Source organism: Argentina anserina, chromosome 4 (assembly GCF_933775445.1).
Source record: "Argentina anserina chromosome 4, drPotAnse1.1, whole genome shotgun sequence".
NCBI lineage: Eukaryota > Viridiplantae > Streptophyta > Magnoliopsida > Rosales > Rosaceae > Argentina > Argentina anserina.
Window position 1 is genome coordinate 7,147,158 of NC_065875.1, and position 24,988 is coordinate 7,172,145.

At 40.7% G+C, this 24,988-nt stretch overlaps 2 protein-coding genes across 2 annotated transcripts; one reads left to right on the top strand and one right to left on the bottom strand.

Moving 5' to 3' along the window:
• Nucleotides 1-949: 949 nt before the first annotated feature.
• On the bottom strand, nucleotides 950-7,210 carry LOC126792107 (uncharacterized). Its single transcript, XM_050518596.1, is given in 13 exon segments — nucleotides 950-1,442; nucleotides 1,538-1,638; nucleotides 1,921-1,973; nucleotides 1,976-2,098; nucleotides 2,826-2,981; nucleotides 3,883-4,015; nucleotides 4,877-4,995; nucleotides 5,205-5,312; nucleotides 5,315-5,432; nucleotides 5,434-5,496; nucleotides 5,804-5,932; nucleotides 6,379-6,462; nucleotides 7,127-7,210. Coding segments are annotated over 13 exon segments (1,338 nt in total). The 5' UTR covers nucleotides 7,142-7,210; the 3' UTR covers nucleotides 950-1,306.
• A 15,270-nt stretch (nucleotides 7,211-22,480) lies between these two features.
• On the top strand, nucleotides 22,481-23,614 carry LOC126792108 (uncharacterized). Its single transcript, XM_050518597.1, has one exon. It carries the CDS (start codon nucleotides 22,481-22,483, stop codon nucleotides 23,612-23,614), a length of 1,134 nt encoding a protein of 377 aa, XP_050374554.1.
• The last annotated feature ends 1,374 nt before the right edge of the window (nucleotides 23,615-24,988 follow it).

Here is a 24,988-nt window from a genome sequence, read left to right on the forward strand (position 1 = left end):
ATAGGGTTATGTTATTTTTTGGAGAAAAAAAATTATTTGCAAGCTTTGATTTTTCGATCTTTTTAGACTAGCTTATTGGGTTTATTTACTAGCTTCATAATTCGGGGTTTAAAAGTCGAGTATCCATTTGTGATGAGCGATTGTTAGACTTTAGTTTATCTCAAGATTGTCCGGAAGTATTTATCAAAAAGAATTAGAAAGAAAAAATGGCACAATTAACGCAAGTTTGATTTGACTGAAATTTCAGATAATTCAATACGGCTAGTGATTTTCAGTTCTAAGATACCACCCTAGTGTGTTCCTAATCACTAACACATCGTGTGTGAATGTATTACAATATAAGAATAAGGGTAATGTTGCAGTCAACTAATGACAATTGTTAGAATCATCTTTGTGTAGAGTTGGTTCTGGTGTCCTGGTAGAATGTAACATATACTAGGATTTGGTGTGACCAGATTTAGATAACAAATGAACTTAAAATATTTAGGTCAGTAAAAGCCGACAATTATACGCACCAAATAGATGCCTAGTTTCATTGCGAAAATGGGGCATTGCATGAGGGATGTATTTCTTTTCTTTTTTCTTGGCCTTCACATGTAAAGACATCAGCTGTTTTTCTATTGGCATAAGCTAATCAACAAATTCCATTTTAATTTTCGAAGGAGCAATCATTGAATTCATCTTAACATCATACGGTACAAAAATACAAAATGGAACTACTACAGCCATCTCCACCAAGGTGCCACAAAATCAATGATGTTGCACTAATCCAACCTTGAGCAAACTCCAAGAACATTATGTTACGGAATAGAGATCAATTTTGGTAAAGATATTAGTAATCCACTTAATATTTGAGTTAGTTTATTAATCCAATTCATGGCTCAAAGTCAAATGGTAGCAATTATCTCATTTCTATTCTATTTAACAAAATCATCATCCTCCCTACGATAATTAAAAATTCACTAGAAAGTCCACATTGAGGCAAAAGGCATGCCTCACGTTTTTAATGGCCATTTGAAAATGCGAAATGTGTAGACTTCGACATTATAATAAAAAAAGGCAGCTTAAGTCGCTTTAGGAATGGAATTTTCATCACTAATGAACTATTCTATGCTCATGCGGCTCGCAACATACAAGGAGGAAAAACAAAGACGTTTCACAAGTAGATATACCTTGTGGTGATCACTAGTTTGGTATATACTCCACAGGAATCAAATTGTGCCCTCTAAAAGTTCTATTCTATGCTAAAATGCTTAACATATAGTTTCGTTGAACCACTGCTCCAACTAAGAGCACCCTCAGGCCCTCAGACATGCATTTTAGACAGTTCGTGTTTCACCAAATCGAGACCTTTATGACATGACGTTAAAATCGAAGATACAATACCTCTTTGTAGAAATTTGAAGTCCACTGCCAGCTTTACATCCCAATTAGTGTTTTTTCTGCAAATAAGGAACATAAATATTACATCTTCAATAATGGAATGTTTAAGCTGCTTCCATTGATATACAATTATACATGTAGGGAAACTTTGTACCTGTCATCAAGGTCTGCATCACCAGGGCTATCCATCATGTCATTGAAGATTGCGAGACGATCTTCGAGGATTTCAATTTCATTCTTCAAGTTTTCTGGCAGCTGTAAAATAATGAAAATATTTAATATCTCTGGATTAACATTAAAGCCGAAGAAGGGTTGAAATTTCAAACTGAAGCTGCCTAAGATATAAAAAAAAAAACAACAACAACAACAATTTTTATCCTTAAAGACAAAAGACCAATGAAAAAAGAAAATTGTTGTCAATTGAAAAAACAAAAACAAGAGTTCACCAACACCAGAATAATAAAGCCATTCATAATGAAATGAGAAAATGAACATTACGTTAACTACATTCATAGAAATAATAGGACAGAAAATTACAAGGCTCTTGGTCAGCAGCATGGGACTCCGAGCTCTCCTTAGGCAGTCCAAAAAGGGGAGGTCAGGCCGTAATAGAAAATATTCCAGTTATTTGAGAACCAAGTACCTCGCACCATGTGATTTGTCCATTCAGATGTCGAGCCATCTTCAGTAGAATCATCTTTGGCACAACCAATATCTGGAATAGAAAAGTATTAATAAATATCTGCAGCACAATCCACAGCAAAGTTTAAACAATAATATAGTGTGAAATAATAGTATTCAGTATGTGTTTGAGTGCTGCTTGATTATTTGTCATATGTGCATGACTGCAATGTGAAAGAGCAATAAACTCACCAAGTGGAATCACATCATAAGGGTTGTATGCTTGTGGTAAGAAGCCATAAAAGGTAACTAGATGAGAAGTGGAGAGGTTTCCGTAGCTAAGGCAACATTCTTGTCCAGCACTGCAAGGTTTTGACAGACGGAATTTTATGGTATTGGTTGCAGAATCTACATGTGGGTATATCTGCGATAAAGAATAAGTCATGGGCGTGACAACACGTATCATGTTGCTTTGTTGGATATGAATACTTTTTTACTTTCAACCAAACAAGGTCGTCAACACACAAAGTCATTACCCTGATCACAAGATTATTTTCAATCAGTATAAGAATAAATATTGGAATGCGGAAACCAATTTAGAAAGAGCATATTGGGAAAAACTTTATGACAGTTGGTGTTAGTAATCCAACCACCTATGTTTGTCAGCAGTGAGGGTAATAATTTTAAACTCAACCATAACAACATAAAGTATGAGATAAGAGAATCGATGACATACCGAATGGTATTCAGTATGTGTTTGAGTGCTGCTTGATTATTTGTCATATGTGCATGACTGCAATGTGAAAGAGCAATAAACTCACCAAGTGGAATCACATCATAAGGGTTGTATGCTTGTGGTAAGAAGCCATAAAAGGTAACTAGATGAGAAGTGGAGAGGTTTCCGTAGCTAAGGCAACATTCTTGTCCAGCACTGCAAGGTTTTGACAGACGGAATTTCATGGTATTGGTTGCAGAATCTACATGTGGGTATATCTGCGATAAAGAATAAGTCATGAGCGTGACAACACGTATCATATTGCACTAATTTGTTGGATATGAATACTTTTTTACTTTCAACCAAAAAAGGTCGTCAACACACAAAGTCATTACCCTGATCACAAGATTATTTTCAATCAGTATAAGAATAAATATTGGAATGCGAAAACCAATTTAGAAAGAGCATATTGGGCAAAACTTTATGACAGTTGGTGTTAGTAATCCAACCACCTATGTTTGTCAGCAGTGAGGGTAATAATTTTAAACTCAACCATAACAACATAAAGTATGGGATAAGAGAATCGATGACATACCGAATGGTATTCAGTATGTGTTTGAGTGCTGCTTGATTATTTGTCATATGTGCATGACTGCAATATGAAAGAGCAATAAACTCACCAAGTGGAATCACATCATAAGGGTTGTATGCTTGTGGTAAGAAGCCATAAAAGGTAACTAGATGAGAAGTGGAGAGGTTTCCGTAGCTAAGGCAACATTCTTGTCCAGCACTGCAAGGTTTTGACAGACGGAATTTCATGGTATTGGTTGCAGAATCTACATGTGGGTATATCTGCGATAAAGAAATACAGATGGCTAACTTGCCTAGTTCTCCTATAATGTACTAATTTCCAGAGTTTACCTGAGTCACTAAATATTGGGCAGCTTAAATCAAAACAACTTTACAGAATTTGAAAACTTTTAAACCTTTATGCTAGGTCCATATCTTCCTGACATCAAATTGTTTCTATCCAATCAAGATACATCATATTCATAAAATGGAAGTTAGAAGCCAAGTACAGCTTCAGTTTGGATAACAATTGGAGTTGCAGTAAACTAACATTTAACGTGTTCGGTAGAGAAAGTCACAAGAACTCTGAGTACCAGTATGAAAATCCTCTGGCAGTGTGTCAAAGTAGATCTTGTATTGTGAATCAGTATTGTGCCTCTCCTTCATGCCCCACAACAACAACATAGTCTCAGAGGCAATGTTGTCCAGCTTCTCTAATATCTGATACTGCATAAAAATAAGTAAATAAAAGGTCAATAGAATAATAGTAGTAACATTAGTAGTAATGATAATAATAAAAAATAAACTGGTGGATTAGTTTTGTTGGTCTGAATGCCGTAACTACACATGGGCTCCGGTGGGCTGTAGCACACCTCAAATTTTGGAAAAATAAAAAATTTAATTTACAGTTCAATTAAAAATAATGATAATAATATTAAACAGTATCCCAGTCCAAATTTCTAAGTTATTCCACATGTTCCTAAGTATCTTAGTTATCCCACTGCATTCAAACCCTTGCTAGTTGGTCATATGCTATGCCTTTATTAATCCCCCATCATGACACCATCACAATAAGACCATGGGGTAAGTATTTATCTACCCAACAGAGATTTTTCAAGAACATTACATACCAAAACATACAGAAATGAGACCAATTTCAAAGTCTCAATGAGCTTTCGTTTTCCCTTCATTTAATACAGAAAAAAGCTTCAGAAAGGAGTTTTAAGTGTTAGATTAGACCCACCATAAACTCAATTAGTATGACGGGAAATGGCATCTGCCGAATAGACCACAGTTCTTTGAAGTGACTAAACCCCCAGGGTCATTGCAGGCTACATATGTATTACACACCAAACCCGACCTGGTGTGTAATACTTATGTCTCCTACTTCAGGCATTAGATGCACATATTTCTCCTTGGATTTATATCCACCAAACTATGCCAGACAAGTAAGTTGGGTGAGTAATTTAGCCTGGTCTCTGCTTCCCCATACTTTCTGGAAAGGTTCTTATCTGACCACATAATTTATTTACTACTAGCTATTAACGATTCAAGCAACATTCAGGTTTTCCGTGAGATAAAACATACCATGTCAGTTTTCTGGACAAGCTCCTCAGAAATTATTAACGATGTCGGGATCTCCAAAGCAGTATCTCCAACTTTTAGATCTTCTCTAGCTCTAGCTCCTCTATCAGCCCCTTCAACATCTATTATGACGAATGAGATACAGAAAATAATATAAATTAATATATGATTCAGTCAACTTATACAAGGATTTTCCTATTTTTCATTTGGGTTCCTTTCTCTTTCAATGTTTGATGTTTTGATTAATCCCATACGTATAAGTGAAAAGAAATTGAAAAAAAAATCAGAAATTGCATCAAAAGTGGGAAGAAAAGAACCCGATAAAACTTACAAGCTATCTGCAACCTTGTCTTGACACCATAGGTTTCACCCCATTGCAGCAATTGCTTTTCTTTATCAGAGTTCTGGCCTTCTACAATTGTAGTCTTCAAACTGTTTCTTCAGCAAACTGACAAATCTTATCAACAGTACTATCACGTAATTCTTGCAGGATATCCTTTTGCATTTCACATGCATCAGAGATTGAACTTTCCACAAGCTGAAGAATAGAATTGAGGGTTTTCCAGCTCATTCCTGGGACTATATGAGTCCATCTGTTCTTCTCCCCCAAAATAAAGCTCTACCTGCAACCCATTTAGGACATTGTTCAACTATTATACAGTTCAGTCAAGTCTCCAAGGCAGTATTAACGTCAATTTTCACCACATGTGCCTAACAAATTCAGGAAGCTCACAGAATTTTAACATGGACAAAGCCGAAACATTTGGCAGGAGATCGATCATATTTTCAGGACTCATATATCATGAAGCAATGAGTTCTGATTTGTTCAACAGTAATCTATGTAATTGGCGTTCAATATATACTATTATTCTTTGGCTCAAGTGAGGCGCACTAGATAATTTTTTTTTTTTTTAAAGTCTAAAAAGTTACCTCGTCAAGTTTTATGATCCGTGCTATCCGAAGCATTAGTGTCAAGGAGGTACTGAGCCAATTAGGATCTGATGACCTGTTTACGCATACTCGTTCCTTCGGATTAAATCTGTTATCTTGTAGCAGTTTCTGCCGCGCAATAAATGAAAAAAAAATAAACAAAAAGATTGTGCACATACCCTAAAAGAAGCTTAAATAAAGCAGAAGCATATGCCTAACCACTAGAAAAGGACTAGTATTAACTAAAAACTATTAACAGCAACACCTATTAAAGTTAGTAATAACATTATGGACAATTGGTGCTCTTTTTATTTATACTACCTAACTGACAAGAATTAAAGATGAAATCAGTAGGATTTAATTTGACATTTCTTATATTTATTTGATGCTACCCTACATTAGTACAAATAAGTCATTGTATCACACTATGGTTCACACAACAAAGATCGGTCCTCTATCATATTATTTCTTCCATTCTCACAATTCTATAATTAGGTAGCATCAAGAGCTACTATGACATCCTATAAATCACCACTGATACAAAAAACATTGTAAATGATCCCATATATCCTTACCTTCTTTTTGTTAAAAAGAGGGTCACTTTCCGCTAGCTCAAGTAGAATTGAGCACTCCTTATCCAACTCATCAGATGACGAGGGCTGCAGGCATTAAAAAGTATCGATCAGGTGGATAACAAATGATTCAATCACCACAACAGAATGTCAAAAACACGATTGCAAGACATTAAAAAGTACACCAAACAGTCCCGCACTACCAATAACTGAACTAACAAGGTAACACACATTCACATAGTACTTGGTAACATCTTTTCCCTAAAAAAAATTAAGTTTCACTCTGCTTACACACAAAATTAGCAGTTAAAAATACATTCGATATATGATTGGAATTCGAAAACAAATCGTTGCTATAGGAATGCATCCAAGTATTCTCATCCTAGCTCAAAACTCACATTTTTATACATTTCACAGGTGTACTCTACCATACGATAACCGAAACCGAACTACTTTACCATGCTATAGACCATCCGTTCATAATTTAACCTACAAAACTATTATATCAAATTGGGGAGCAGTATGAAACTAACAATTGAAGCTTGAGTTTGAGTGAACAAATTAGGTTAAAATTGAAAGCCTATAAGGCTTTACTTGTTCCTCTTGAAATTTCTGGGAACCTATACGAACATTAACGAAGGCAGCGAGATTGGAGTGGAGTGTGCAATTTACAGAAATAATACTCAACGAGAAGAAGAGAATGAGAGAGAGAGAGAGAGAGAGAGAGAGAGAGAGAAGATTTAGGGTTTACTTGATGGACCTCCATTGAAGCCAGACAGAGCGAGAGAGTGTTGAGAGTGTTTGGCGGCAAGGACAGTGTGAGTAGAGTGGGCACAAATGAGTGAATGACTCGACTTCCGATCCAAGTTTTTTTTTCTTTTTTCTTTTGTTTTTGGAACCCTGAGCTTGACAACCGATTAATCGATTTCATTATCTCTGCTGCTATATAAAAAATAAGTATATTGTATATGGAATTAGTGAGAGTTTTAAAGAAATTTATGAAATTTAAAAGTTTAAGTGTATTTACTATAGACTTTTAATTATCAATACAAGTCTAGGTGTATTCAATTATGATTTTAAAAATCATTATGGAATCCATGAAATTCTGGGGGTATTTAATCCAGACTTTTAAAAATGAATAAAATTCTATAGGTATTCAAAATATCATTCATACTTATGAAATTATAAACTCATGAAATCTCATAAATTTTGTAGTGTTAATTATACACACCATAATCCAAAAATTGTCTAGCCTTTAGACCAAAGATTTTCATGAACTTTATCATTGTATTTAAAGACGTTCATTCTTCACTTTTTTTTTTTTCGTCTTTTTTTTACCGATTCATTTTCCTACAACCTAACATATTTATGCCCAAGTTTATTCATATGATCTCATGATTTTTTTTTCTTATGACTTTGAATTTTTGTAATAGACATAACCAATAAATTTGCTTAGAAAAAAATTATTCTGTATAAAATTTTCTAAGTTGCATTAATTTCCGTCCAATAGCACCCTAGTCTGCCGGGAGGATAGCAAGGAGCTCCCGGTATACTTTAGCGGCAAGGGATTGAACGACGCCGAGACCAGATATCCAGAGATCGAGAAACTCACCCTGGCTTTGATCACCGCAGCACGACGGCTTTGCAATACTTTCAGGCCCACACTATCCATGTTCTAACAAATCAGCCACTCCGACAAGTCCACAAAAAACTAGAGACCTCGGGCCGGTTGGTAAAATAGACCATCGAGCTTGGAGAATTTGATAACAGTGCAAAAGGGACAAGTAGCATCAGATTTCATAGTTGTATTTATTCCACCGGGAGGGGGCCCGGTAGAGACCACCACCGAGGTCAATAACTCGGCGTCCAGAAGGGAACGAGTGTAATAACCCAATTATTCATTTCCATTTCTTGTAATTCTCGGAGTTTAATGGAATGAATAAAGTGGTTATAATTTTGTTCTACGTCTTTAAATAGCCTTTGTTCAAAGTACAAATTCAGTTTCGAAAACGAAAAGTGTGTTAAGTGATTAAATTCATTAGACCAATGAGTTCACTTTTAATCCATCGCTCGTTTCAGTAAACTTCTTCACGAAAATCATAGAGTTCGTCAATACGAATTTGTAGACACACGACAAGCTTTAATCAGATGTCGTATGTAGAAGTTGTTAGTAACGAAAGTTTGGTTTTTGATTTGGAAATAGTATAAAAAGCAAAGTGAGAGAAATACTAACCTCACAAATATCATTTCAGCCTAATCCATTTTTTTCCTCTCTTTTTCTCGCGCCTCTCTCTCCTTCAGAAACAAATATCTTCGTCTGACCCAACCCAGACCCGGCCAACCCGACCCGACTTTTCCGGCCGACTCCGGCGGTTTTCGGTGACGGGGCCAGCCCATATCGCTTCGTCTCCCCCTTGCGCGCCTCCCTGTGGTGGTGGATCATTGAGTAGCACGCCGGTTTGCACGCATCGAAGCCTGAAAGTCGACCCTGAAACTCAACTGTGACCCGGTTTGTGTTCTTCGATTTTCCGACAAGCTCCGATGAGATTAGGGTATGCCACCAGTCTTAATCTCTTTGCCTCAACATTATCGACAACCCCTCCAAAGTAATTGAGCTAAATCGAAGGGTAAGAACTCGAACCAAGAAATTTAAATTCTAAGGTTTCTTGATTTGTGGTTTTTTGGAAATTCAGAAATTAGAGGTTTTATGCTTTGTTTTAGACTTTGTGGTCAACTAGGTTGTTGGAAATATTTTTTAGGTTCTGGTGGTGTAGTTTGCTGATCATTGGTGGTCACCAGAATTAGTGGCGGTGCCGCCACTGTCAGCGGCATGTGGCGGTGTGTTGGGTCATGTTTATCGTCGATACGAGTGTCTACATAGGTTATGTGCTTATGTTAGATGAATTCGTTGAATGTTATTTGTTGTCTGACGTTGGATTCTTATTGTGTTTTGTGTTGTTGTTGAGAGATTGGAGGAAGCGGTGGCCGGTGGTAGTTGCCACTGTGTTTGGCAGTGAGTTTGGGGATTCTTTTAAAGTTTGGGTGAGAGGCCGAGAGGTTGTTTTTTGTGTGAAGTTTGCGTAGTTGGATGGGTGTTGAGATTTTTGGTAAACCAAGTGAACTTGGAAAGGGTTGAGTGGTTTCCTTTAGTTTTTGACTAACACAAATTCTTGTAAGAGAGAGTTTATTAGTCAAAGTACAATGGTTTAGTTTTGGTTACTAAGTGATGTTTATGTCGCATAGGTTCATGGAAGCAAGTGAGTGATCTCAATTAAGGTGAGTAAACCTCACCTTTTTCAACGTCACCCTTGGATGTGACAAAGTTACTCATGCTTGTTATTTAAGTTTAATATTTGCCTTTATTTATTTCGAGATTGTAAATATATTGGTGATAGATATATGTATATATAAATGGTAAAAATGATATGCATATATTATCATTGAACATATATGGTTACGTTATTGTGCAATTCGTTGGATTATATTGATTGTGGAGGATGAGACCGAGAGGTAATAAAATGTATCTCTCGGTAAATTGGAGGTTTGAGGATGCAATAATTGTATAGTTGAAGTGTTGTTTGGTTGTTTGGCCGGACGAGAATACAATGTACCTTCCGGTAGTATTGATGTTGTGCTTCTGTGGTTTCGTCAAATTGGCATGTGGTGAGTGATAGTGTTTTGCCTTAAGTAGCGTTTTTTTTTTGTTTTTTTGCAAAATGAATGAGAGTGTCATTTGCATTGGTGCGGCCCAAGGGGGGAAAATGGAATTGTTTGTGGATGTTTGACATTGTTGTGAGATTTTGTGATGTTAGTAATGATGTGCATGTTAGCGTGGTTTTGATCCATCAACCTTAAAATCATTCTAAAAATATAAATGTTTTGAAAATACATGGACTTGATCGTCAACGGTCTAAGGGTAAGTAAAACTCGAATTTTAATAAAATGGTTTGAAAAGTTGTTGGATAGGAGGGCCATGTCAAAGGTGTATTGATTTATATTATTTATTATTTGTGGCAATAAGGATGTTAACATAGTCCAGGACCATTAACCAACTAAATCTTGTTAAAATATGTTTGTTTTCAAAATATATGGACTTGATCGACAATAGTTCATGGGTAAGTAAAACGATATTTTATTGATATGGTTTGAAAATGGTTAATGGTTAAGGACTATGTTAAATGTTGTAATGTAGGATTCGGGTTTCTTATTTCTTAGATTTGTCTGTATGTTAAGTGATTTCTTGAACTACGTTATTCTGCATGAATCACTAATTGTTCTTATGTGCTATGTAATCTCTTGAACTAAACTTATTGCATGGATTACACTTATCTTATCTTATTTCTTGTGATGTGAATTCTTGAACTACGCTGTCATGCAGGATTCACTATTTGTTTTCTCGTATATATGTTCTTTCTGGTGTGAGTGAAGTGGTGTTGGGTTGAGTTGTGTGGAATTGTGTTGAGTTGGGTTGTGTTACGTTGTTCATGTTGTTTTAGCATGAGTGTTATGTCAAATGGGATGTTTGTTCTGGGGAGTGACTTCGGGTTACCGTAACCTCAAGAATAGCTTTGTGTGTGTTGTGTGAGTGTTGTCTATACTAGAGAGTGACTTCGAGTTGCCGTAACCTCAACTATAGATTGGAGTGAGTGGATTGGTCGTTGGTCTGTTCTGGGGAGTGACTTTGGGTTGTCGTAACCTCAGGAATAGAGTTTTTTGTGTGGGAAGTGGTTGTCGTAGTTGTGGAGTGGTGTTTCTTTTACTGCTTGTGATTGTTATTGTCTACTTATCTTTTGTATTTTATTGTATGTTTAAGTGGTTTTCTGAACTATGCTATTATGCGAGAATCACACATATTTCTTCTGTGCTTTTCTTCTTCTGATACGTGAATTCCTGAACTATGCTTTCCTGCATGATTCACTAATTGTTTTCTTGTTTAGCCGTATGAGTTGGACCTTGAGTTGAGTTGGATAGGATGTTTTATGTGTGGTGGGCGTGCTATTATTGTTGTTAATTTACTGTGGAATATTCAATTTTAGTTTACTCATACTAGCTTTGAGGCTGACCGGGTTTGTGTTAGCAATCCCGGTGTACCAATTAATGATGCAGGAGGCAGTGTTGCATGTAGTACGTAGTTGCAGTTGGAGAGTCGAGTAGCTGTCAGCAGTATGCTGTTTTGATTTCAATTCTTTTAGTTTTGGTGAAGCTCAAGTGGAATCCTACAACTGTATTTATTTAGTTAATGTAAACAGTGAGTTTGGAATCAAGTTGTAACTGAGTTGTTTGTTTGAACTCAATCAATATTCAACAGATGTATTGTAATTTCAATTATATTGAGATTATTTTAAAGTGTTAGCATCCTTAAATTTTGAATTTTTACTGTTCAAATTTTAAGGATGCTACAACGAATATCCATATGTCATACGATTTGGCTTCTTGACATCCAACAATACCACTGAATATGAGGTCCTAATTGCCAGGATCCAGCTGTTTTGCGAGCTAGGAGCGGCAAATGTCTACGTTTTCAGTGACTCACAGTTAGTGGTTAATCAAGTCATCGGGAATTATCTCTCCAACCATCCACATCTTGTCTCCTATCAAAATTTCGCCGGGTCATTGCTCCAGAAGTTTGACTCCTTCAAGCTCAACCTGATACCCCGGGCCAAGAATTCTAGGGCGGATGCATTGGCGCGGTTAGCCACATCAGACCCCAGCTCCATTCCTCCATACGTCCTTGTTGAAACCTTGGAAAAGCCCAACATCTCGAAGCTTTACTCTGAGATATTTGTAGTTAAACAGCTTCAGCCAACATCATGGATGGACCCTTTCATTGAGTATTTAACAAAGGGGGACCTTGCCCGAGGAAACATCCGAGGCCAGACGTCTGCGGCACAAGTTCGCTCTCTATATGGACCAGTGAAAGGAGCATAAAGTGTGACGTTCTTAATGTTTATATGCCTTATTCTTATGTTTTGTTACTTCTTATTTAGTTTTTTTAGGTTCATGTTTAGGTACAGAATGAGCATGTTCCTTACTTGTTTGAATTCATGTAACATATGTGAGTTTCGAGCCATATATGTGCCTTTCTTTGGAGAGTTTATTCTATCGTTTCTTGGCATTATAACCTCATTACATCTATGTTGATCAATTCATATGGCATAGAATTGCAATGAACTAGAGAATGCTAGAACTTACTTTGTAAAACTTTCGAAACTTTTATCATAATATACTCTGATTTTGAAAATGATTGTTGGATCTTTTTAGGATTTCCACCACTTCATGCCAAAAAGCCTTATATCCCTATATGAGCCCTGCTTGGGACACCTTAGTTTTAACCTTTTGAGCCTACGTTAAGCCTTTTCTTTCATTACCAACATGTGATATCCTTGCTTAGTATAGTTATATCTCTACCTTGCCTTTGAGGCTTGGCAGAGCCGATTCTTGGTGTTAATATGGAGTGATGATTGATTCAAGTGTGGGGTTATGCTAATGTATGTAAGTATGCCGTGAAAAGAGTATGAAAAAGAAAATGAAATGACTGATGCCGTGTGAAAAGAAGAAGAAAGAGAGACATGATACACGGCTTGAAAAAAAAAAGATTGAATGAAGAGATGTCACGGCATGTCACTTGTGCATGTGAATTTGTAGTTGTGATGTATTTGTTGAAGGCTCAATAATGTTATACTTTAGCTTTTATTCGTTTTCATAATGTTTATAGTGAAGAATGGGTCCAACATGATGATATTTGGCCCTTGTTTTATGGGGTATGGCGACATAAGGTAGATGTTTTACTCTGCTAAGTCTTGAGGATGACCTTTGTGATTCCTTTTGCCTGAAAAATATATCCATGCCGAGCATAAGCCTACCATTTTCTAAAGATCTGCATGATTCTTAAAATGAGTAGTTCTTGATCTGTGGAGTTTGTTTCATGAGTAAGCATATAGTTTGGGTTCATTTGTGCATATAATTGGTATCTTTCATGAGGTTTTCGATTTCACTATGTGTTTATGACTCTTGTGTGTGAAAATCTTTTAAGCGTATGCCATGTTCTTGAGAGAAAAGATTTGGAGAGCATATCCTTTGTGAGTTGAATTTGAACTTGTTTTGAACATGTCGAGCTTAATATCACCTATGTTTCTTCCATGTCTTACTTGTTAAACGAAATCTCGTGTTTATTAACCATTGAATTCATCATATCTTTTTCGATTGAGTGTTATTCTTGATGCTATGAGTTTGAAGATCTTTGAGATAAAATGTTGAATGCATTATAGGTTGTGTCGTTAGTTTTAGTTGTTTTGGTCTTTGTTTTATGTTTTGATTTGTTTTTTAGTGTTTGCTAAGAGATTAGCAAAGTTTAAGTGTGGGGTTGTTGATAGAAGCACAAAGTGTGACGTTCTTAATGTTTATATGTCATATTCTTATACTTTGTTACTTCTTATTTAGTTGTTTTAGGTTCATATTTGTCATTGTGAGTTTTAGTAGAGCTATGCCGATTTTGAGTGATTTAATGATGAAATTGTGCCAAGTGTTAGAACTCTTTATTGAGCTGGGATTCCTTACTCGACTAGGATTCTACTTTCCTATTTTTATTCTTTCTTATTCCTTAATCGTCGAATTCTTTTCAGGAAAGACAAATCCTATTTGGACAAGGAGTAGTGATGCTGTGATGCATTCCTAGTGAGACAAGAAAGTCATGTCCGAGTCGGTTGAGGAGAGAATAGGCCGGCCTAGCTATTCCTAGTTGAAGAAGGAGAGATGCCGTGCAGCCTATGTGTTTCCCAATTGGATTTGGTTTCCTACATCGAGTTGGATTTGGAGTACATGAATCAAAGTCCATATTAAAGAAGATTTTAGCTTCCCAATCCAATTATATCTCCTACAAGGGACGGCAAGACTATGTTTTTAACTCCTATATATAGAGGCAGCCTCACCAATCAAGCATCATCAACCTTGCACACAAGCACAAGCTCTGCCGAATCAGTCATTCATCCACCAAGAAACCTAAAAACCGAAATTCATTCTTTTTCATCCTTTGGATCAGAAGCAAGTAGCCTAGGATCTTCGTTGCTTGGAATAAACCCCGTAGGAATATTTCAAAGTGTAACTCTATGATCTTCATGTTTTATTTCGGTTTTCTATGTTCTTGTTCTTGGATGATTTCTGTTTTTGTTTTGTTAAAGTTTAATCCGATCTTGTCTATGAGATAGTTGTGACTTTCGAATTGTGTAATGATATGAAGTTTTCGATTTCTATTCAGTTAGGTTTTATACCGTGAGTTCTTGTTCATGTTCTTGATTAATTTTCGGTGTGTTCTTATATTGCATGTATGATTAAAATAAGTAGTTGATGTTGCATATGTTAATCATTCAAAGCTAGTAACGATTATGATACAAGTAGTGGATTAATTGTTCTTTGTTATCTCACCGATTATTTTCTTAAGTTTGACATTGGATAAATGCTTTAACATGTTGATTTCTCTATGTGATACATAATTGCATGATGAATTGGTATGTAAGATTTCGTTGCAAGACAATTAGTTAAGCTCGAATATATCCATGTATTAGGAACCAAGTAGGAACTTGATGCATGATCGAACTTAAGATGAACCTTGATACTTACGGCATAAACATGATTGAGAATAGATTTCGATAGCTTTGTTCTTACATGATTTGTTTGGTGATTGCTTATGTGTTGGTTTGTTGATCACATATATATAATAGTTTAGGTTTTATTTTATGTTTTGATTCCGATCCTACGATACCCTCTTACTTTATAATACTTACGATGCTTACATGGTTAAATATTGATGTCGAGTAATCGAGCTAATGAACCAAGACAGCCGCCTCTTCCGGAGATGACAGTCATTCCCCCAGCTTAAGTGCCTTATAGGGTTAAATATTGGCGTCTGCGGCAATCATGCCGGAGCAAGAAACCTGGCCTTCAAGACACTCCGGACCGGATACTACTATCCCACCATGGAAGCAGATTCAAAGGTTATAGTCAGTTCGTGCATGAAATGTCATCAATACACCAACTATAACAACAAGCCTTCTGTCCCCATCTCCATCATTGTTTCTCCGGTTCATTTCAGTGGGGACTAGATCTGATTGGGGAATTACCAACCGCCTTAGAGCAATTCCGGTACGCCATCGTCGCGGTCGACTACCACACCAAGTGGATTGAATCCGAGCCCATGGCCAAAATTACTACGGACAAGGTGATAAGTTTCCTATGGCGCTCCATCTATTGCCGTTTCGGCGTTCTCCAGGCATTTATCACAGACAATGGTCTGCAGTTCAATTATGACATGTTTCGCCAATTTGCCTAGGAAAATGGCACCACCATCTTATATGCTTCCCCGACACATTCCTAGTCCAACAGTCACGAAGACGCCATTAACTAATTCATCAAGCGGAATTTGAAGAAGCGGCTGGACTCTGCCACAGGTTTGTGGGCCAAGAAACTTCCTGAGGTCTTATGGGCATTCCGGACCAGTCCCACGGAGGCAACCGGAAAATTTCCATTTCTCTTGGCCTTTGGAATAGAAGCGGTGATTCCAGTGGAGACGGAGGTTCCCATGGAGCGAGTCGCTGCCTAGAACCCCAGACACAAACACAACCGGTCTCTAGCTTAACATGGATTTTCTAGAGGAACACCGGGAAGGGGCACACCTCTAAAACGTAAACAATAAGTATCGCATTGCCAGACATTACAACATAAAGATACTGCCGCAGAATTTCGCCACAGGTGATTGGGTCATGAAACGGTCATCCCCAAACTACTGTGACTCATGCCCAAGTGTGAAGACCCTTTCGAGATTGTCAGTTGTGCTAGGCCGGTCATGTTTTATTTCCGGGACACTAATGGCCACGACCTCCCCAATCCTTGGATGCCCAGCACCTCCATCTCTTCCTCAAATAATAATTGTCTGGATGGGAATATGCCAAGTTTGTTATTCACCAAGTTTATTTTCTCCAATGTGATCATCATTATACTATTTATCTTATGGACGTAGTCAATTATTAACATTTTGAATAACATTGTCCGCCAAGTTTATTTTTTCCTAACTTATTGCCAAGTTCGTTAATTTTTCGCCCCGGAACCGAGACAACCATAATTTCAATCTCTGGTAAATCGATCACCACTTGGAATGCAACTATGGGACCAAACCAAAAGGAATAACAGTGACAAAATAAACAAACAGATTGTTCATTAAATTACCCGGTCAAACCGAAATTAGTTAAAATAAAAAAAATAAAAAAATCAAGTGTTCCCCCTCTAACTCCGTCAATATCCCTAGCTAGCTAAACACCCCTGCTCCTTTCTCACCTAATTCCCCGCCCCGCCGCCATCTTCAGCCGCACAAGTGGACCAGCTATTCCCCATTGACCCCCTGCTCTGGTGGTTGCAGATGGTGACAGTGTTGAAGCTTGAGCAAGCCATGCCCTCGCCCCGTTGTAAGGGCACTATCCTAGGAGACGCTCCTAGGCAGCAGCATGGGCAGGTTACGGCTAGACCTAGAGCCAAAGCTGGATGCTCGGTCTTAGGGCTTCTTCTTCTCCTCCCCCCGAGCCACTACCTCGTCAAGGTAAAGTTGTCCTTTGACTGCATCAACAAAGCCCAGCTCCACCCCAATCTTATAAAACTTGTCGCGCCCGAGGGCCACTCCTTGGTGAAAAGCCTTCCTCCTCGCCCACTCAAACTCAGGGGACTGCCGGTAAGCAATCACGGCGTCTTCTCTCTCTGCCTTCAGTCTCCTGTGAAAATCCCTCTCTCGGGCGTCCCATTTGATCTGCATGCTTCGCTGCTCCTCCCCCAACCGGGTCTGCAACATCCTATCTGCGGGAAGCTCTAGCTGAGACTTCATTCCATCCACCTCATCATTGTAGTCCCTCTCCAGCTTGGCTACATCCACCTTATATTTCTCCACTAGCTCAATCTCCTTCTTCTTCACTCATTCGTCCGCCCACTGTCGTACAGAGGCCTCTAACTTCCGCAGTTTTTCGTTTTCGGCCACCAATGCTGCCATTTCCTTCTACTTTTTCACCATCTCCTCTTCCAGGCGTGCTAGTTCCGAATCATTGGCGGATAATGACTCCCGGCTCTTCTTGGCCATGCTACGCATCTCATCAACCGCCCCCTCTGCCTCGTCAATCCACCACAATCGTCGCATCGGGACCTCGCCCCAGAGTGGCCACCTCCATCACTACCTCTTCCTGGAACACTCCCCCTTCCTCTAGCGCCTCCTCCTGGTCCTCCCCCACACCTCCACAAGAATATATTCTCGTCTTTCTTCCTCCTCCAGATCAACCTCCTTGTTCGGCTCCTCAACCTCCACTCTCTCCTCTTCCTCCTCGACAATAATCAGGGCTTCCAAGGACTCCCCAGTAGGAGTAGCTCCCCAATATATAGTCACCTCGACCGGAAGTACGCCATACTCCTCCCGGAGAAGAATAGTCCGGAAGAACCCAGCCTCATCTTGTTATTTCGGCGGTGGCACAATCCCCTTTCCGGTCGTCGGATCAATATCCTCACTCTGCACCACACTGACTTCCTGCTTTAGCACCCGGATAACTTCCTCATCCGGGATGTTATCATACATCCCCAGTTTTTTTCTCTGTGGCATTGCGCCCTTTACCAGAGCCGCTGCAAAAGAAACTCTTGGGTAACCTGGGGCTAACTCTGAAAACAACGAATAGGTTTCAACAAAAAACCTACCAGGCATCACCCTTATCCGGTAGTGTTCATACACCGTAAAACGGCATAGCTGGTATGAACACTAGGCAGTGGTGTGAGGCGGGTAACCACAAACACTGCAATAGCTAACATGCATTGGTCAAATACAAAACAAAACAAAAACACTGACGACCAGGGGAAGTGCACCAGATAAACACTTACCAATAGGCTGAAAATTCCTGGGGACTTCAAAGCAGGTGTTTCCCCCTTGCCACGAACTTTCCACGACAAACACCCAGTCCCGCTACTGATCCGAGGTATAGCTGGGATAGACGTTCACAAGGGGTGAATATTTCCTCATCCGGGGAATAAGCTTCACATAGCCTCGGCTCCCTGCCTTGCCGTTGTATTTAAGCATCCCAACACGACATGAACTCCTGCGAACACGACATCTTCTGCCTCACTGCCAAAAAAATCATGCCATATCTGAGCAGCTGCATCTACATATTTAGTGTTACCAACCCCGGCGCCACATTCAGACATGAAAGCATGAAATGAATGAAGATGGGTAGCGGGAACGTCAGTCCGCACACCATGGCGTAATCTGATACGTAGCAAGACCTCGACATCGGGTCATAAGCCATCTCGCCCTCCACCAACGGGCTCAAGATAATCTCCTCTGGCACTTTGAGCAAAGTCTGAATCGCTACTAGCTCCTCAGGGTTAGCGCAGGCCCTGGGTGGCTCAGTCACTTAGTCACCTAAGTATTATTGATTCTTTGCTCCACTCCACTCGCCTTGGCTTCCGCATCTCTTCTTTCCGCCATATCTTCTATAACCTGGACAAAAAGACCCCACGGGTTATTGGCCGAGCCCGCATCACTTAGCATGGACAAACTCCACGAATCGCCCCCTCCCAAAGTAACAACCCGATCCAGCGTGCTCGAACCCAGAACAGTCGAAGTCGAAACTTCAACTCCCACATTCCGAAACACTCCGACCAACTTTTTTATTGCTACAAACCCCCCCCCCCCCTAATATACACAGTTAGCCCATAACAATCGAAATCTGGCTCGGTCAAATATACAAACCCAGAAAGAGATCGGAATATACCTTGAATGGTTAGAATCAGAGTACCTTGTGCTTCCGATTTCACAAACCCACACGATGGATGCGCGCGCAAGCCCCTATAAAACCCTAACGTTTCAACACCCACTTGGTTCGCTAGACAATAATGACTGATAACATCACCAACACCTCAGTTTTCTTAGGCCTACCAGTCTGTCCCTCGCATTAAGTTCTAGGCATCCGTGATGAGCTAGCCACTCCTTGTGGTTTGCCTCGTTTATTTTTACTCCGGACATTTCTTAGTTGGGGACATTAGAGACTTGCCAGATTGCTTCAGACCCATGAATGCTCTGACTGCTAGTCAGCCTCCAGGCCTAACACTGAGATCCTAGGTAGCTCGCCAGATTGCTCCAGATCCATAGACGCTCCGACTGCTAGTCAGCCTCTGGGTCTAGTACTAAGACCCTAGGTCGCTCGACAATTTGCTCCAGATCCATGAATGCTTTGACTGCTAGTCAGCCTCCGAGCCTAGCATTGAGATCCTAGGTCGCTCGTCAGATTGGTCCGGATCCATGGATGGTTCGACTGCTAGTCAGCCTCCGGGCCTAGCACTGCGATCCTAGGTCGCTCGTCAATTTGCTCCGGATCTATGGATGCTCCGACTACTAGTTAACCTCTGGGCCTAGCATTGAGATCTTATGTCGCTCTAACTTGGGAATCTGCCAGGAATGGTATATTAAACTCCCCACTCAAGAAATCTCCTTTATCGGGGACTTAGGGACTTGTTAACACCTCCATCTAAACGTGGTGATTCCCGGCAACTCAGCAAGGCGAGGCACTAAGCCGATAGGGTAAGTCACACCGCCCAAACTCAGGCGTCGTCGCAAGCAATGCCTAAAGTAGCTCGCCAAAGCAATAAAAACACACTGCATGGGCACTCGTTCCCACATCAGGAACAGGGAAGCATCACTTTCGCCAAGACGCCTATAAAAGCAACCAGAAACCTCCTAAAAAGGGTAACGCATTCCTAAATCATTAACTATCATAACCCCGCAATTTCGAATGATAAAAATTCGAATTCGAAGCCATGAAAACTCTAAAATAATCCCAAAAATATTAAAATCATCTTATAGCAACAGTGTATTGAAACTGAGTTCACAGTAGAACTCAGTCAACTTGAATAATACATAACCAGTTTATACCTCAAGTATTATAACAATTGGAAATGTAATATTCACTCAATCCTCACCACAAACAGAAGAAAGAAACCCTCAGTAATCTTACGAATAAGCTCTCCGAACCTGCTCATTCCCAACTGCAGAACTATTCCCTACACCATCGATTTGGTGCACCGAGATTGTAAACACAAACCCGGTAAGCTTTTCAGCCCGTATGAGTAAACTAACATTATAACATACATCACATACAAAGGAAGCGTAACATATAACATTTTAAGAAATGTGTACTCATGAGACATTGGGCAGCCCATCTGGTTACTCAGTATTATTTTAAAATGTGTTCTCATGATACACTGGGCAGCCCATATGGTTACCCAATATCATTTTTAAAACATGTGTACTCATGAGACCCAAACAATTCATCTGTTACCCCTCATGCAGTACAATGACAGACATACTAGAGTTCTAACAGATCATAACCAACACCCAGCCAAGGCTTGGTTCCGATTTAATGCCAACACAGTTCGAAGACCAGAAAACGTTTTAACAAGACTCAATATTAAAACCATGTACAATATATCAATTCACACATGTTTATGTACTACAACCAAGCGACTCTTGCACAACAATATATATATAGTCACTCCAATAATCTATTATATCAGAAGGTACATTATCTCCCTTCTGGTCTCATCCGCCACAATTAACTGAAAATAATAAAATTTTATAATTTAAATAAAGCCTAACATTATATAATATAGCAACCCATGTATATGTAATATATTTACCATTTTTGTACATATACACAACACACTATATTGTATCGATGTCATAGTTTACTCATTGAAAGAAATCATACATATGAGTAACCGCCAAGGGTAGACTTGTCATAGTGAGATTTACTCATCTTATTTCCCGCGTGCAACTTTACGATACCAAGAGATATTCTCTCACTCGTTTCGTCAGTCACCTAGAGGCATAACAATGTGCTTAGAAATCGACCCGTAGCACAACAGGTGTTGGCATAGGCTTATGCCCGCCATAATCAGCACAACTATCAAGCGCACTAAGGCTAATGTATAGCACAATCTTACAATACTAATAGCAAGTCAGCCATACTAGCTACGCAATGGGCCTCTCCGCGATCCAAACTAACTACGGACGCGCCCTCACGCGCATCTCAAAGGAGATTCCAGAGAACACATTAATCGGACGTCGTCCCACATCGAAAGATAGATAAACGATCTATCCCAACTCAACAATAAAAGGTCAAACTCCTGACCTCATAAGGTAAGTACACTTAGCTCCCTACTGTAACTCTGCATAAATTACCATCACTCTAACTTAAGCGTCGGAGAGTTGAAGACCACGCCGCCGTGGTGTCTACTTTAACGACGTGTGCTACCTGTGACAGGAATGAGACAAGGAATACGGCGTATCATATCCACAAGGAGTACGGCGTAATAAATCGAGTGTAATCACAACATTAACATTGGCGCCGTCTGTGGGAAACCGCAACAAAAAGTCAACAAAAAAGGGGTCACATGCAACACTTAGCCAAATAACTACACTTCGACATGGGCACTATCAATCCCTCCCCCTCCACTCCGGCAGACGATCACATCGAAGACATCACAGACCTCAGCCTCAACCACCCCTACCCTCTGCCAACAACCCTATCATCCTCACACCTACACCCGGAACAGTCGTCAGCACTAACGCGACTCCGGATCCGGTAACCGCCGCAAGAATGGAAAACATGGCCCGAGATCTAGACGAATGCCAGCAGCGCGAGGCACTTGAACGCGAAAAGGCAGCAGCTCTGTAGAGCGAGCTCGATAGGATGTGGGCACAGCTCGAGCGGACCGAGCGCAGTCATTTACATGGTGAATCAAATCGTGAGGCAGCGCGCAAACGAGAGGACGAGAACAAGTTCACTTAAGCATCAGCTTGACTCCCTCCGAACTCGCCAAGAAGCGGCCACCATCGCCACGGCTTATTCGCAACCGTGAGGAAGGGAGAACGAGCGTCACCTCCCGCTCCAGACCCTACACAACTGCTCACAACAGCGAGTCTGCCACGCTAGCTCTGATCCTGCAGCGACTAACCGCAATAGAAAAACGGGATGCCAATCCACAGTGCCAACCAGTGTTCGCAGCCAGGCCGGGCCCATTCACTACGCGAATAATGAACACCGTGCGTCCTTCTCAATCCAAGAGCCCAAAAATCACGTCGTACACAGGCGAAGGCGATCCATTCCAGCACATTGATAACTTCAAGAAAGTCACTGCCAGTAGAGAATTCGACGACGCCGCCTTGTGCCACCTGTTCAGCGAAACACTAGATGGGGATGCCATGAATTGGTTCTTCGAACAACCGGCGAACTCTATGGATTCTTTCGCGCAGTTGACCACAACATTTCTTAATCGGTTTATCCTCATAGCCGGAGCCGCCCACACAACTGATGGCCTATTTCAAGTAAAACAAGAGAGCAGGGAAACATTGGGCACCTTCGTCATGCGATGGCAGACAGCAGCATCCAAATGTCGAAACCCAAACAAAACGCTCGCCTTGACCGCTTTTAAGGAAGGACTACGGTCAGAGAACTTCTTGTTCCATATCAATGGGGACCCTCGAATGCGCGGCGCCACATATGATGATATCATGACTGAAGCAGTACGATACGCTCAGGCAGAATACGTCACATACGGGGAGAAGCGAACCCCAGTACCATCAGACAAAACTACTACGCCACAGACATCTGTACACACAATCCCCCTCCAGCGTGAGCTCTTCCCTAACACAGAAGACAATAGCAAAGGCATGAAAAGAGAGTGGCATCAGGCAAATTACCGTGTCGCGCGCAACAACGATCGACACAGGGGCCGGGACAAGAACACGAGACTTGGCCATGAACGTCGCGACAACAGAGACCCTCGCCAAGTTAACGCGATGGGACGCCGTAGGGACCACACACCGCCTAGGGAAGAGACCCTGGAAGACTTTTTCCACAAGCATCAGGGTACGCTGAGGAAACCAGCAAGACCACTACGCCCCCAAACCGAAGCAGAAACTGGCAAGTGGTGCAGATTTCATGAAAATGGAAGTCATAACACGAATGATTGCCGCACCCTCCGCATACTAAGAGCCAATGGCGATACGGGGGTTCACCCGGCGCAGCAAAGGGTACAGCAGAACGTAGTCGCCGTAGTTGAGAACCTGCGCCGCATCAACGTCATAGAGGGAGGAGCCCCGAAGACAAACATGTCTAACCGAGCAAAAAAGCGCTTTGACCGCAGCAATCACCCAAGGCAGGTGTAGGCCATCACAAGAGAAAACGCTAAGCGACAGAAGGAAGGGTGGAAGCCGATCACCTTCACTGAGGAAGAGGAAATTGACATCTCCTTACCCAATGACGACGCTTTCCTTATAGACGCAGTCTTGGGCGGACAATGGGATGTAGGGAAGATGATGATCGACACGGGATCCGTAGTCAACATCCTACACTTAACCGGATGCGAACTTTTATCGCCGGACACATGATGCTCATAAAATTCCCAACTCCGCATGGAACAGGACAGGTCCAGGGTTCACAATCCGTAGCAAAAGATGGTCAAACACACGCGATTCGACAGACGCGCAACCGACACGAAATCTTGGCAGTACATGCCACACTAAACTTGACCGACAAGGTCGTCGACGCACGAGATGGTGAAACGTCGAAGGGCAAGAGCAAGCAGAAGGCTACGCCATATGAGGCCAAAACACCGGCAAACCCTGAATCTTCATTGAAAAGCATTACGCCATTCCCACACCATCCGGAGCGCAAGATCAAAGTCAGCGCAACTCTCAGTCACACTGTTGAGAGAGATTTAACAAGTTTCTTGGGCGACAACATGGAAGTCTTTGCATGGTCCTATGAGGACATGCCCGGCATCTCGCCCGACATCATCATGCATGAATTGCACATCAAACCTTCCGCACACCCAATTAAAGAAAAGCGCCGAAGCTTCGACGACGAAAAGAGCACGGCAATACGCCAAGAAGTTGACAAATTGAAAGGCATGAAGTTCGTCCGGGAAGTGCAGTACCCTGAATGGATCTCAAACTGCGTTATGGTCCGTAAAGCTAATGGTAAATGGCGAATGTGTGTGGATTAAAAGAACGTAAACAAAGCATGCCCAAAAGACATTTTCCCCCTACCGAGAATTGATCAGCTAATCGACGCAACGGCAGGTCATGAGTTGCTAAGCTTGATGGACGCCTACTCCGAATACAATCAGATACGCATGAACCCGGCGGATCAGGAAGCTACGACCTTCGTCACTGATAGAGGCATGTACTGTTATAACGTCATGCCCTTCGGATTAAAAAATGCGGGTGCTACGTATGTGCGTTGCGTCACCAAATGTTTGACCAACACATCGGTCGGGAAATTGAGGTGTACGTCGATGACATGCTGGCCAAAAGCATAAAGGTGGAAGACCACGTAACCAACCTCCGAACCATCTTCAATGTGCTCAAAAAATACAAGATGCGATTGAACCCGGAGAAATGTTTTTTCGGCGTAACAACAAGTAAGTTCCTAGGCTACATCGTCAGTCAACGCGGCATAGAGGCAAATCCCGAAAAGATACAAGCCATCCTGGATATGGCGCAGCCAGTACTCAAGAAAGACGTAGAAACCCTCCAAGG

What these genes read in the sequence shown, in the direction of transcription:
- LOC126792108 (XM_050518597.1), top strand. Translation starts at nt 22,481, where the DNA reads ATGAACACCGTGCGTCCTTCTCAATCCAAGAGCCCAAAAATCACGTCG.